Raw genomic sequence first — 14,012 nt, 5'->3', positions numbered from 1 at the left:
TTCGAAAATGGCAAATTTTTCTAAAAATTCATCATTTTTTTCTTTTTTTTGTAAATAAACGCAAAACTTATCAGCCAAAATTTACCACTAAAATGAAGTACAACATGTGGGGAAAAAACAATCTCAGAATCGCTTTGATAAGTAACAGTGTTCAAAAGTTATTACCACAGGAAGAGACACTGTTCAAATTTCAAAAAAAAATTGCGAGCCTTAACCTGCAAACAGGCTGCGTCCTTAAGGGGTTAAAGGAACACTGCCAGAAAAAAGGTCAGCAAGTACAAAGATGAAGTGGATGAAGTAAGTAGGAGCATACTTAATATTTTAACCAATTATTCAGTAAAATGTTTATGTGTAGGGCACTTTATAGCATTTCAAAACATACACTTTCTGTTTCTCAGCAAAATACAAATCACTATGAAACATGAAAGCTATGTCTAGAAAGCTTAGAAAATGCCCTACAAAATGACATCATTACTTTTGGTTTGGGAGCTGGTAGACTCTACGAAAAACTATGAAAGAAAGGAGGATAGTGGCAGCTTAAGGGTGGATAATCTGTATAAAAATACACTGTAAGAATACCCATTCTTTGTGATGCCCCTAAAACACATGTGAAATGGCAACTACATTTCAGTATGACCATACCTTCATAACTCTTGAAAGACTCAAACAGCTCTACCAATGACTGAGTGCCCAGCTGCTCATGGTACTTGGATGCTACTTGCACACAGAGTTGCAGGTTCTGGCGGATGTTGGCAGACAGCATAGCTCGCAAACACTCCACTGAATCTTCCACCGATAAGGAGCCAAAGAAATTCACCAGCCACTAAATTTAGAGGGATGAGGGCAAAAGCAACATATATTATAAGCTGGTGAAGACTAATAATAAAAGATCGGCATGCAGTTATCAGTGGAACTTAAAGGCGTACTAAAATATGTTAGAAATGTGAAGATAATTTGCCATAAACTGAACCATTTTGTCCCTTAGAAACAAGATAGTCTTCCTTGTATACGACCACCACGCTCTTTCAACGGTGGCCACACATGAGCTATTGAGGCTCCCGACCCCCTGGATTTAGCATTCATTACCACAGGACGGATGTGGGACATGCAGTAACTCTCCGACAACAATTTGTTCCTTTGCACAATCTCTCCAGCAAAAGGGTTTGTATCCAAGAACAGCTGTTCTACTTTTAGAACATAGGACTACATTTGTGTCAAATTATCTTCACACAGGTACATTCTGTTATAGCATCAAATTCAAAACATGTAAGTATATGTGAATACCCAGATGAGAACACCCCTTTAAGGACATATCACTGAATGAAAATGTACCTCAGGGTTTAGCAGATGTGTGTGTACCACAGCCCTCTTGATATCATACAAGTCGGTATAGTGCTCCAGAGCCCTCTGTAGCAGTCCTGCTTTCTCACACAGCTGGGCAATGTGCGCCCGGTCATAGTGAGTAAACATTTGGTTACCAAGTATTGCATCTGCAACCTGTGAGGGAAAACACATGAAGTCAGACAAATCAGAGGAGAATAACCAGCTATTGTAAGTAGCTATAATGTTAGCCTTTCACAACAATCTGGTTGTTATTTATCTCCCAACAAGAAAGAAGCACAAAGAATTAATTACCTGTGGAGCATGAATCAGATTCATCTCCAGGAGGCGAGTCTGCAGATGGCCCTCTGCGGGCCTATTGTTCTTCAAAGCATCAAGCAGGAATGATGTACATTGCTGTATTAGGCTGTTCTCCATGAAGACATCCACAATCTAGAAAACATTTAAAGCGTAACTGTAAAGTTATAATAATTTTACCAAATTATTATATGCGATTCCCCCTTTGAAAACAACAGAACGATGCATACTTTGTGCTGCTCACCCTGTCCTTTCCAAAATTATGGCATTCTCTGTTCTGAAAGTGTTTGACAAAAATCTCTCACCAGAGGTGAAGTGGGTGGAGACCAATATCTGTCAGTCTATGCCCTGATGCTGAGGCTAGTTAGCTTACCCACAGATCCCATGATGCCTTGTGTTCTCTCTCAAAGTAATGTAGCATTTAATCCATTTAGTTTCCCACAAGTAAATCTACTGAACAGTGCACATACATGATGTATATGGTGACAGCCTGGCAGCTTCCATCACATGTAATAAGTGATAGAAATCATAAGCACATGAAGTCTGTTCCTGTGCTGTGTGGGGACTAAGGGTTAATAGCTTATCTGCACAGAGCTGATACTGCCAATGACAAGACAGTATAAGGGGGAGGGAAGCAGCATAAGGAGAGGAGAGAGATAAAGAACGTGACAGTGAAAGTCTTGACATCAAGCTCTGCTTCATACACACAGAGAGCTGTGTCACATGACCTCCACCTCTGTGAGCAGCAGCTCCTCCCTTCCAGGAGTCCGTAGAATTTGTAGATTTGTTTATTTTACATACTCAAAGGGCCTGTCAGCAGAGGGAGAGGAAGCAACTACTGCAGCACTCAGATAATCTGAGGGGGATAGCAAAGAAACTGCTAGATTTAGGTAATAAAAACATTAGGCAAAGTTGTTTTACATCCCAAGAGCTATTGATTTGTGGAGAACAAAAAACCTTTACAGTTACTCTTTAAGTGATGTTACTTCAGAATGCGTGTTTTGACAAGTATCAATACCGGCAGCATGAAGAATGAAATTTCTTCTATATACCACTGAATCATCTTGTTAACAGACTAAACATAAATTGTAAAATAAACAAAAAAAATGAAATAAATATTGTGTAGATATTATTTCCTTTTTATACTACACTAGCTCCAGGTTCATTATGAGCACAGATACCAAACACTGACTCATAATTGCATTGTGTGGGCTTCATGGCCTATCTAATTAGTTTATACAGACCTCTGCAACAATAACGTAATTACAGTTTAATTATTGATAAGTGGGAGGATAATTGGTCAATTAAATATAAAAATAGAATAAAGGATTAACAAGGGATGCAGCTGCCTCACTAGATCACCCTTTAACATCAATGTTAACTTTCGGAAATGGTATGCATCATGGGTAAGAATAAGACAATACATCAATACACACACTATAGAAAATGGGGGAGATATATGAATGTGTGGGTCTTTAGACCAGTGCAGAGTAAATTAGACTGTTCTCTGCGCCAGATTAATACCTGTGTCTGATTCTGGATGATGAATTTGGTGCAGTATAACCAGACTGGCGTGTTTTACTGTGCACCTTCTATTAGGTGGGCTAGTTTGCGTCACAAGAATTTTACATTTTCTGGCGCGTAGGCCATTTCTTGTGAGACCACACCCCTTTTGCAGAGAACTGCCAAAAGTGGTCTAAAAACATCTACCCAATGTTCAATATTTTACCTGGTTAATATTGGCCAAGGGCTCCTCATCCTGCACAAGCATCTGGGAGAATTGTAGACCTTGATCTGGGCTGATCCTCATAACGCTCCGGAGTAAAAAGATCCAATCTGGTGTGTAACCAACCTATGCAAAACATATCCAAAACTTTATCACTGCATAGCCATCCTCTGTTACAATGGAAAATCAGTCATCTCCGGTAAAAACTCACTTTTTTGGCATAAAGAACAATCTTTTGGAACTGGCCAGTTTCTGCAAAGCACTGAATAACTTTATTTGGCACACTGGCACGCAGGTAAACACTGAGCGCAAGGGTGGGATCCACAGCCTTTACCAAGTCTCCTAGATCTTCAGAGCACTCCAGCTAAATACAGAAAGATAAAACACAGGGGAAGGGGAATATAGAAGGTAAATCACAACAAAACTAACTCCTACAAGACATGGAAGCCACATATTTTTCTACTACACCTTTTAAGTGCCAGCTTTGGGGTTCAAATTATAGGGGAATTTAGTTTATTTAAATGCACTGCAGTTGGAAAAATTTGCACCAAAAATATAAACGCACAAACTTCTGGATAATGACAATGGACAGCATATTTTGTGTAGTAAGATAGCATGGGCTATTTGGGTGATTTTTAGGCTCCCAGTTACCATGACAATCCATGGCAAGTCTAACACAGGGCCCCCACACACAACAAAAACAAGTAAATACCTACCTTATCTTCTTTCAACCACTTTTCCAAGAGCTGCTTGCGCCCTTGCTGCAGGACCGGCCTGCAGAGTTCTAGAGACTCCAACTTGTTCAGCTGACCCTGATCTAGCAGAATCCCAAAATACTGAAGCAATGGGGAAGCTTGTCCAGGCTGCGCAGGAACACTCTGGAACTTTCTGATGGTGTCTGCAGTACGAAGAATTCCCTGGAGAGATTTTGAGGATGTTATGTAACAGGAAATCATAGCATTTATCTGTATTTTAAATGTTTTTGATAATTATTTGCTCAGATACCTTAGGAGCAGATGCTGCCACCTTTGCCGACTCTGAATAATTGCCCTGAGCAAACAAAGTGTTAAACTTCCGGGCAAAAAGCTCTTCAGCACCCGCCAAGTTGCTTCTGACTGCCATACGCAATCCCAGATCAGGGTTCTGTAGGACATTTGTAGCGTAGTTCACGATGTTGTCTTCTTCTACACACACTGATAATACCTGAACAAGGGACGAATATGAGAAGAACTACTTTAGCTGGCACTGTTAAGCATGGTGCCTCTACAACCAACAGTTAAAGCAGCTTTTCACATTAAGGGGAAACCCAAGGGGGGTTAGGAGCTGGCAAGAGAGAAAAAAAGAAAGGTAAAGCATTTTGTGTTTTTACTGAACTGTCAAAAACCACAGGAGCAGAAATGGTGACATCCAGTTCCCTAAATACATAGAGGGTGACAAAGCCTTCAAGTTACAACCTTTGTCTGGGGCGTCAGCCATGGTCTGGACAGGGGGTTCTGGGGTGTCATTCATAGTTTGGATGTGGGGGAAGCAGAACTGGGGAATCAGCCATAGTCTGGTGTGTAGGTTGCGGGAAAAAAAAAAAAAAAAAAAACTTGTGCCACATTATTAAATGCACAATGTAAAATTACTATAATTGTCTCAATTGACGATTTAAACACAGAAAACTCTAAATATATGCTTAGGGAGCATTATTACCCTTTTGGAAAAATGTTAGTCTGATCGGAAGATATACATAAAAAAAAAGGTATGAACCATTCTACCAAAAACTAACATTATTACCTGTCCTTTCTTATTTACACCAATAATTCCAGAGGTAGGTTCATGAGGAGCAGTAACAAAGATGGTATCAGCGCTGATACGGTTCATGTAAATGCAGGCACCGGACTCAAGATCATACAAGTGGATGTACCCATATTTTGTGATAAGATAGATCACACCATGTTTAGCTCCAATCTGCACACAATGAGAAAGAAGAAATGTGACATTTTTACAAATATTTATAAGCGTGCAGATGCACTACGATTTTATGATGGGTGCTAAGAGGGTATCAACCCCAATTCAATTTGTAAATCCAAGGACTTCAGAGAAGCAATTATAGCAATAATAAGACAAAAAATTGCAGCACTTACCAAAGGAACCTACTTTATTAAGTTTCAGCCATAGGACAGGGAGATAAAAAGCCAGGGACTCATTAACAGCGACAGATCGTTTCGTGCACTCCTGCGCTTGGCCATACATCTGTTACTGAGTGCCTGGCTTTTTATCTCCCTGTCCTATGGCTGAAACTTAATAAAGAAGATTACTTTGGTGAGTGCCGCAAATTTTTGTCTTATTTTTACTACATTTGGATAACGGTTTTTCTACATTCTGAGCACAACCTGCTTTTCTTCTTTCATGCCTCTGGTTACCTATAATAGCCCTTGCCATTAGATGAATTACAGTTCAGATAATTCCTCTAGCAGATGCAATTATGACCATTTTTATTTACAGCCAGGTTTCACATATAATGCTTTGTATGATGACTTACCATACCTATGTGAGTTGGCGACACTTTTGTCTCCCTTTTGTCGCTGTCCTCCTTTACGGTCTACACTGACTATGTTTGAAAAAGTCTGCTATGCCAGCCATAAACATTGACTTTACACAAAGCATTATATGTGAAACCTGACAGTGAATAAAAATAATCCTAATTGCATCTTTGGAGTGGTTGGATTTAATTTACCCATTTTTACAAATATTAAAAGGGTATTCTCATTCAGCAAATAAATGATATTATTAGTATAATGAAAAGTTATACAATAGATCTCTGCTTGCTGTCATTCTATAGAAAGCTTCTATGTTAACTCCCAGTAGACAGAAATCTTACTGTCGTCACACAGGTGCACGACTCGTTAGTATCAAAGTAATCAGAGCCGTGTGATATAACGAGCCGTGCACCTGTGTGACCATGGTCAGATTCCTATTCACTGGAAGTAAACATAAATGTCTATGGAAGGAGAACAAGCAGAGATCTAGAAAACCATATAGAAACTATATTGGGAAATTGCATAATTTTCCATAACACAAACAATAACTTCCCATTTCGGAAAATCTATGCAAGTCCAAAAGGACACAAACAGAATTCCAAATTAAAATGGACAAAACTATGTTCATGCAATGTAGAAAAGCTGGCAATTATTGTGTTACAGTTTAGAGTTATATAGTGGAGATTTTGGTTAAAGGGGATATCCAGGAATCCTGCAAAATCCCATGGGGGAAGGGGCAACAGAGGACCCACATTTTGCCAGATTGGCTAAAGCTCTATGTGACATGGGAACCAGGGTCCAAAGCAGGAAAAGCACATTTTATTCTGTTATCTCTGCCCCACTCGCCAGCAGGATTTCTAGGATTCTTGTAAAACCCTTTTAAGGTTTAAAAGTAATTTTAGACATGCTGCTGGTGGGATAATATGGCTTTTAATTCCAGATACCTGCATAGCTACAGGGAAGTCTGTCTGGGCTTCAGGAGGAAAGAAGACATCCACAGCCTTCTTTGTAAACGGCTGGTTTCCATTGGCAGGTTGTCCAACCTCTATGATGTGCAGCTATATAAAAAAAGACAATAGCATTTCAAATATGTGGGATAAACAAAGAAGTTTATTGATAATTCTTATGTGGCCTATTTTTTGTATTTCCACAGCTTTCTGTCAATCTTACAGCACAAATGCAATGAGCCATGTTATGCTCTGGCACTAGAGGTTACCAGCTCGTATATATACAACTACAAGAGACTTGTGTTTCAGCTCTGTGCACATGGATTTCAAAAATAAAAGTCTTCAAAATGTCTTTCATTTCCATCCTTCAATTTTATCACTTACCTTCCCACCTGCCTGACCACGGACAGCAAAGCAGAAGAGAGTTGAGGGCTTTGAATTTCTTTCAATTTTAAATTCGGCAAAAGCTGCAGCATGGCCCTCTATGGGCTGCGAGACCTTCCTGTCCACAGAATACAGCTGCATTGCACCCACCACACGGTTTTGCTAAAACAAAGTACAACAATGAAAAAAAAATAAATTTAGAATATACAAGAAACAGGGTTTATCCAACAATAAAGAAGCTACAGATCTGCAACAAATACAAGGGTAACATTGAAGTTTTACCTCTACTTATGAAGAATTACCTCCCATGACAAGGGGGAAAGCCACCACTGTGAAACAGCAGATGGCATGGGCTGATCACAGCAGTAATAGCAGAAGTCTCCAGAAAGGGCTTAGACAGCTTCTTATATGTTATTGCATAGGATGGCTTCTCATAACCCTCCCCATCTACCATTCCCTTTCCCGTCTTTGGTCAACCTTATGGACATTTCTTTCATGTACTGTACTATGATACCTGAGCAGAGATTCCAATCAGAAGAAGCCACTTCTGCTGCTCATCTGTCCTGTAGTTTATGATCTGACAACCCGCAAGACTTGCATGGCGATCAAACATCTTCTGTGGCTGAGAGTCTCCTTCCATACTCCAGTGGTAGACGGCTGTCTCTGTCACCAGGGCCACCGTGTTGACAGATATCCACTTCCAAAAGATAACCTCTTCAGACATGGTGTGGGCCTTCATCTTACTCTTCATCTCAATGTTAAAGATTTGAAGGGTTTTTCCAGCTACAGTAAGAAGCAACAAAAACAATATAAGGTCCACCACATAAAAATGGGAAATGGAAATAATGACAATGGCTTATCTTAGAACAGTGATGGCGAACCTATGGCACGGGTGCCAGAGCTGGCACTCAGAGCCCTTTCTGTGGGCACTCAGGCCATCACCACAGGACAGAGGTGACCAAATAGGACAAATCCACCAAATCTTCCTGCAGTCTCAAGCAACGTATGAGATGCTGCTCTCAGCGCTATTTTAAAGCGACACTTTATTGGCTGATTGGAACTGCAGGAAAAGTGAGGTGTGGACAGGGCTGCATTATCTTTGGAGGTCATCCTGCTGGAAGCACCATTCTTCCTCTACCTTTCAACTGTATTGGTGGCCCTAGGTGGCCGATACAATTGAAAGATGTGGAAGAACACGTAGCAATAAATTACAGCTTAAAATGCCACGTTGGCACTTCACAGTAAATTACTGGATTTTGGTTGTAGTTTGGGCACTCGGTCTCTAAAAGGTTCACCATCACTGTCTTAGAAGATCACAGAAGACTAATGAAGACGATGAAAAGCTTTCACATAGTTAGAAATTCCACAAAATTATCATTGAAGCCTGAACTGTTTTTAGCTGTAACACAAAAGACATTTTGTAACTTACAGAAAACCGATGTACAAGATTCTAATAAATGCCCCACTAAGGGTTTTTTAAAATCTGCAACATAAACTCTTTCACACCACCAAGAATTATAGAAACTAATACATCCAGTGTGGGAAAAAGAGGGGCGTGTAGAAAAAAAAAATATAAAAATGCAAGTTTGTAAGAATTATTCTGGGGTAAACTTACACAACTGACAGGAAATGTAAAGTTAGACTAGGAAGTCGTATACAACTCCAGAATTATTATCAGACACTTTGATAAATCAACTATAGTATCAGAGCCTCTATTCCACCTTTGTCCAACTATCAGACACTTTGGAAAACATGTGGCAGATTTATTAAATTGACCATTAAAAGGTTCAACTTCTGGTGAAAATTTGAATGTTAGAATCTGAGTGGTCACTACAGGTAACTGCCAGAGATCCTTTTATGTGCAAAATCTTAGGGCATTATAACTTCCTGTATGTGTTGTATAAGTATTCATCTATTTCTATAGAAGAGTTGCATATGTGTTAACCCCTTAAAACTTCATTCCTTTGCCGTTTCTATTTGGGCTTGTTAACTGTAGGACAAATGTAATTGTGGCAGTAAAAAAAAAAAAAAATGCATTTGCACCAATATATTGGAAGGTTTTGCTTTTATGGCTTTTACTGTGAAGCGTAATGACATATGCCCTAAGTTCTTAAGGACAGAAAAAAATTGTATAGCCGTCTCCTTTTTGAATGAATCTTTTAGAAAAAAATTCTTTTCTTTTCGCTATATTCTGACAACCATAAGGTTTTCTTACTTAAATACAATATATGGAGCTGTATAATATTTTTTGCAGAACCAGTTCCCGTTTCTATCAAATTTTTAAAGGGAACCTGCCACCAAAGACCTCATTTTCACTAAAGACAGGTTACAGAAGCTCATCACACCCACATTGCAAATATGCTTTTCTGCTTTCTCTAAGTATTTGCATTACAGTATAATTATGTGTTATAACTTACCTTGGCTAAATCCTCTGTGGAGTCCTAGGGGTTGGGCTTTGGTTTGGATGCATTTAGAAAAACAACATGTGACTTTTCTGTGCTGCAGACTGCTCAGCTCAGCCCCCACCTTTGTGCTCTTGTACAGCTCCTCCCTTCCACACTGATGTCAGCTCACCAGGCTGTGACCTCTGTGAAGAAGCAGGAGGGAGGAGCTGCACAGGAGCACAAAGGTGGGGGCTGAGAGCTGAGCAGGCTGCAGCACAAACAAGTCATATGTTATTTTTTGAAATGCATCCAAACCAAAGTCCAACTCCTGTGACTTCTTTCAGGGTGCAATATAAGTTGGAACACATAATTATGCTGTAATGCAAATGCTTAGAGAAAGCAGAAAAGCATATTTGCAATGCGGGTGTGATGAGCTTCTGTAACCTGGAATAAGTTGTTTATGATTATGTTAAGTTTTCAAATTTTAGGTACTGTATATACTCGTGCATAAGCAGAGTTTTTCAGCACAAAAAATGTGCTAAAAAACCCCATCTAGGCTTATACATGAGTCTATAAAAAAAAAACAAAAAACACTTCCATACCTTCCGGCGCTCCCGATGTTCAAAGTGGCTCCTCTTCTTTCTCTCTGCTGCATGCTGCTGATTACGTTATAGTGTGCGCAGGCTGGCAGAGAACAAGGTCGCGTCTCTGTCGGCTGTTGCAGCAGAGAGAAAAAAGAAGAGTAGCCTTGGGGACAAGAGCTGCTCCGAGCATCGTGGACTGCCGGAAGGTTCGTAAGTTTATTTATGTGCTGGGCAAACTGGGGTCTGACTGGCTATATACTACTAGGGGCTGGCATGCATTTCTTACTCTTGGCTTATACTCCAGTAAATAGGTTTACCCAGTATTTGGTGGTAAATATATTCGGCTTATACTTGAGTATATACAGTAGACCCCCTATGGTGCTTGAACACTAGGTGGTCTGTTGGTTGATACAATATGCCCTCCATTAGTATAACTGGAATGTATTGCAATGACAGTCTTAGATATCATTCCTGGATGAGGTCACAGGTGATAGCAGCTCCTGCTTATAAATGCTTATTATACATTTGACTTCACTATATGATAAATATATTTTGGCATTAAACTTAGGAGCTTAAAAAAAGGACAATGATAGCTCCACCAGTAGGTGGAGTGGCAGATCTCTCAAACGATTATAAAAAAAGATTTTATACTAAAGGAATTCATTGGAATTTGGCTCAATCCCAGGGAACAGCAGGTTGCAGAGAGATCCCATAATAGAAGTAACGCAGCAACATGACCCAAGCCAGACCTCACCTGCTGAGTGACTCCATACTAGAAGGAAAAAAAAAAAACTATCCCTAAATCAGGGCTAGGACTTTGAAACATAAAACACTTAATATGGGCCAAATTGCTGATTTTGTCATTCCTTTGGTTATATGAAAGTATTGCCACTTACCAGGGACTTGTGGGAAAAATTCTCAAGGGGGAATTTACTTTGAAACATAAAACTCTTTACAGCCATAATGAGTCATTATTAAGAAAAATCAATAATACAATTATCAGGGTCTATATGAAACAACCTCAGGAGAGCTTTAGTGTTTATGACATTGTATTTTTCGGACTATAATACACACTTGTAGCCAGAAAATAAAAAGTGCCTACATCTTTTAGTCCAAAGGATCTAGAACTGCCAGACCCTCCTGACCGCTGTATTTGGGAGATGGGGGGGGGGGGGGCGTGTTGATATCTCCCAGAGAGCAGAGCCTGTGCACTGCTCTTTCCCTCTCCGGTTTTATTGACATAGTTATTACCTACCCGACCTGGAGTGATGTCAGACGCATGTGACTGATCACATACTTCCTACATCACTCAAGGTCCTCATGCTGCCAGGGATGGGGCAGAGAAGCAGCTAAGGGCTGGGAAAGGGTAAGAAGAAAAGGGGTGTGTATAGCAGTGCTGATGAAGTACCTACTGAGTTGCCGCTGGCCCCACACGTCTATACAAAAGGATTCACCTGCAGACATCTACAAGGAGTCTGTACAACAGCATAAATCATTCATTATCGAAAATGACAGAAACACAGTAATGAACCGTTCTGAGTTTAAAAGTATTGAACAAGTACCAAGGTTTCGATACATCGTGCAACTCTACTTAAAAGATATAACAGTATTCCTTTAAGAGACTCAGATAAGCTTTCCTGCCGTTATAATGGTTTCTGAGGTGCTCACAGGATCCTGTAAGGAGAAACTACTTAATGAAGCACTCACAGTGGCCCAAATTAATCCTCATCTAAAAAGGACTTATGAAATCCTGCCTGGAGTTAGCATAAAAGAACCTGAAGAGCTCTGACTGTGCCTTACACAACACGTGTGACCTAACCAAAAGCATCCATACAGGGAAGCATCATGCTCTAGGTCTAGGACATGGGTGTCAAACACAAGGCCCAGCTGCAAGTTATCAGGTTTCCCTGCTCCTATACAGCCTTAGTCAGGTACACATCGCTCCCCCTGAGCAGCAGCCATCCCCTTCTCAGGAATTTGACTTCCCTGCTCTAGGACATAGTTATTCCTAATGACAATATGCTCTAATCCTTAGATTAGAGGCCTTGAAAAATAATTTTAACACAGTTCAGCAGAGGCTTAGAGACAAGTATGAATTCCCTTGAATGGTCCAGTCAGCGCTTTGACTTAAAGGGGTTTACCCATAAGAAAGTTCTCAAATTTTAATCCCCTAGTGATGTTTACACAATAAAGATCATTTTGACCTCTTACTTGAGAATTTTATTCGGTTTTATTGCAGTTTTAGCTCCTATAACTCAGTGATGGTAAGATTCCAGAGTGTGGGTGGGGACTCTCTAAGCAGACAATTCACAATTCCTTTGTGCTATAAGATGATGTATGCCAACAATGTGCTTAGTTTAGTAGGGTACAGGTTTCTCTACACTTTTGTTTAGCTTCTGAACATTCTACTAGTATCTGACACTGAGAAAGTAGCGATGAGACAGATCGGAGATGAGAGATGATGAGATCCATGAGATGGATATAAAACACAATGACACGCTCAGCTCTGCCAATTCAACTTTAACACACGCAGAGTCAGCTCTGCTATACGCCTCCCTCAGATAAAGACCTGATCTGCCTGCAAATACATCTCAAGGCTGTAATCATTCCCAAGGGTGCTTCATTTAAAACATGAGTAGAGGGTCTGAATGCATATTTTACTTAAATTTTAATAAATTCTGTGCTTATATGGCTACTAAGTTTAGATAGAAAAACTTTGAAACATTGGCATCTTATGACCACAACATACCGTAATAAAAAGTGGATAAGTACAAGTATGTCAAAGGACTATATCTATCTACACAGTACTAAACAGACACACAGACCTAAAAAAATAAAATAATGTATTACTCTAATAGAACAGTTCTAGTAGCTACTCAAAGCAAAATATGTGGATATTAGGGTGTGAATAAACTTCCTGGCAGGAAGATTTTGGCAAAACGTTAGCACTAAAGACACATGCTCAGCTAGTATGTATGTTTATTCACGGCTACAGAACTCATATGTTCTGCATTTGTCACGAGAGGAAACTGTGAAAGTGATCTTGTGCTACATACGAACACAAAATCATAATATATTTTTTCCAATAACCGATTCCCTGCCAAGGATTTTACTGCGTGAATCAAATCAACAGCAGGTTGTGGGTTAAGTATAATGGAGTAAGCCAATACAAGGAAAAACAAGGGATGACTGGGAATATTAATTGGGTGGAGTTGGTGCAGTCAGAAGAAATGTATGCAACACTTGGCCTTTTGTGGGAGAAGATTCCAGGAATTCAGCTGGTAGTCTGGGATACCTCAGCTGTATAAGGCATTCAGCGTATTTCAGGAAGAATTCAATGATACATCTAAAATATTCACCCAACTCAGTTCTCAGTGCAGTGCTCTGCTAAAAAAAACAAGTCTTCACCAATACTGAAGCCCTTTTTAGAACCAATTTTTTTTTTACATTTCTTTGACTGACTTTACGTTGTATCATTTCATCATGTTTGAAGCCTCTGTTTGGCAAGTTCATAAAGTACAACCAGATTATTATAACAGTCTCCCTCAGGATAGAAGCTTAGAGAGGTGATGAAGACAAACCACCTAAAAAGTCCAGCACTTCATTGACTTCTATGCAACCAGTGTTCATGGGGCAACTCAGGACTTCTAGGTACCCATTATGCCAATTGCTAGATGTTTGACTCCCCGCAATCAGAAATTTATCACAAAACATGTATATAAGAGAAGAGTGAGAAGATTTGCATAACATATAGATTTAGACCAAAAATGGTGAAAGTTAACAAAATCTGCACACAAGAAACAGACTTATTTAAAGCAAGTAAG

At 39.7% G+C, this 14,012-nt stretch overlaps 1 protein-coding gene across 1 annotated transcript in view; it reads right to left on the bottom strand.

The window, feature by feature from the left end:
- The window catches only part of LOC140125881 (clathrin heavy chain 1-like), a 47,235-nt gene that overhangs the window by 16,838 nt on the left and 16,385 nt on the right, over positions 1–14,012 (bottom strand). The window contains exons 3-13 of the mRNA XM_072144767.1: positions 7,735–8,003; positions 7,221–7,382; positions 6,834–6,947; positions 5,144–5,317; positions 4,370–4,567; positions 4,081–4,281; positions 3,576–3,728; positions 3,368–3,490; positions 1,636–1,773; positions 1,333–1,497; positions 643–823 (exon numbers count right to left, since the gene is read on the bottom strand). Of these exons, the coding sequence (XP_072000868.1) occupies positions 643–823; positions 1,333–1,497; positions 1,636–1,773; positions 3,368–3,490; positions 3,576–3,728; positions 4,081–4,281; positions 4,370–4,567; positions 5,144–5,317; positions 6,834–6,947; positions 7,221–7,382; positions 7,735–8,003 (1,878 nt within the window). The remainder of the gene's footprint in view (positions 1–642; positions 824–1,332; positions 1,498–1,635; positions 1,774–3,367; positions 3,491–3,575; positions 3,729–4,080; positions 4,282–4,369; positions 4,568–5,143; positions 5,318–6,833; positions 6,948–7,220; positions 7,383–7,734; positions 8,004–14,012) is intronic.

The sequence above is a fragment of the Engystomops pustulosus genome, chromosome 1, assembly GCF_040894005.1.
Source record: "Engystomops pustulosus chromosome 1, aEngPut4.maternal, whole genome shotgun sequence".
Classification (NCBI taxonomy): Eukaryota; Metazoa; Chordata; class Amphibia; order Anura; family Leptodactylidae; genus Engystomops; species Engystomops pustulosus.
This window is presented reverse-complemented; position numbering and strand designations above follow the sequence as displayed.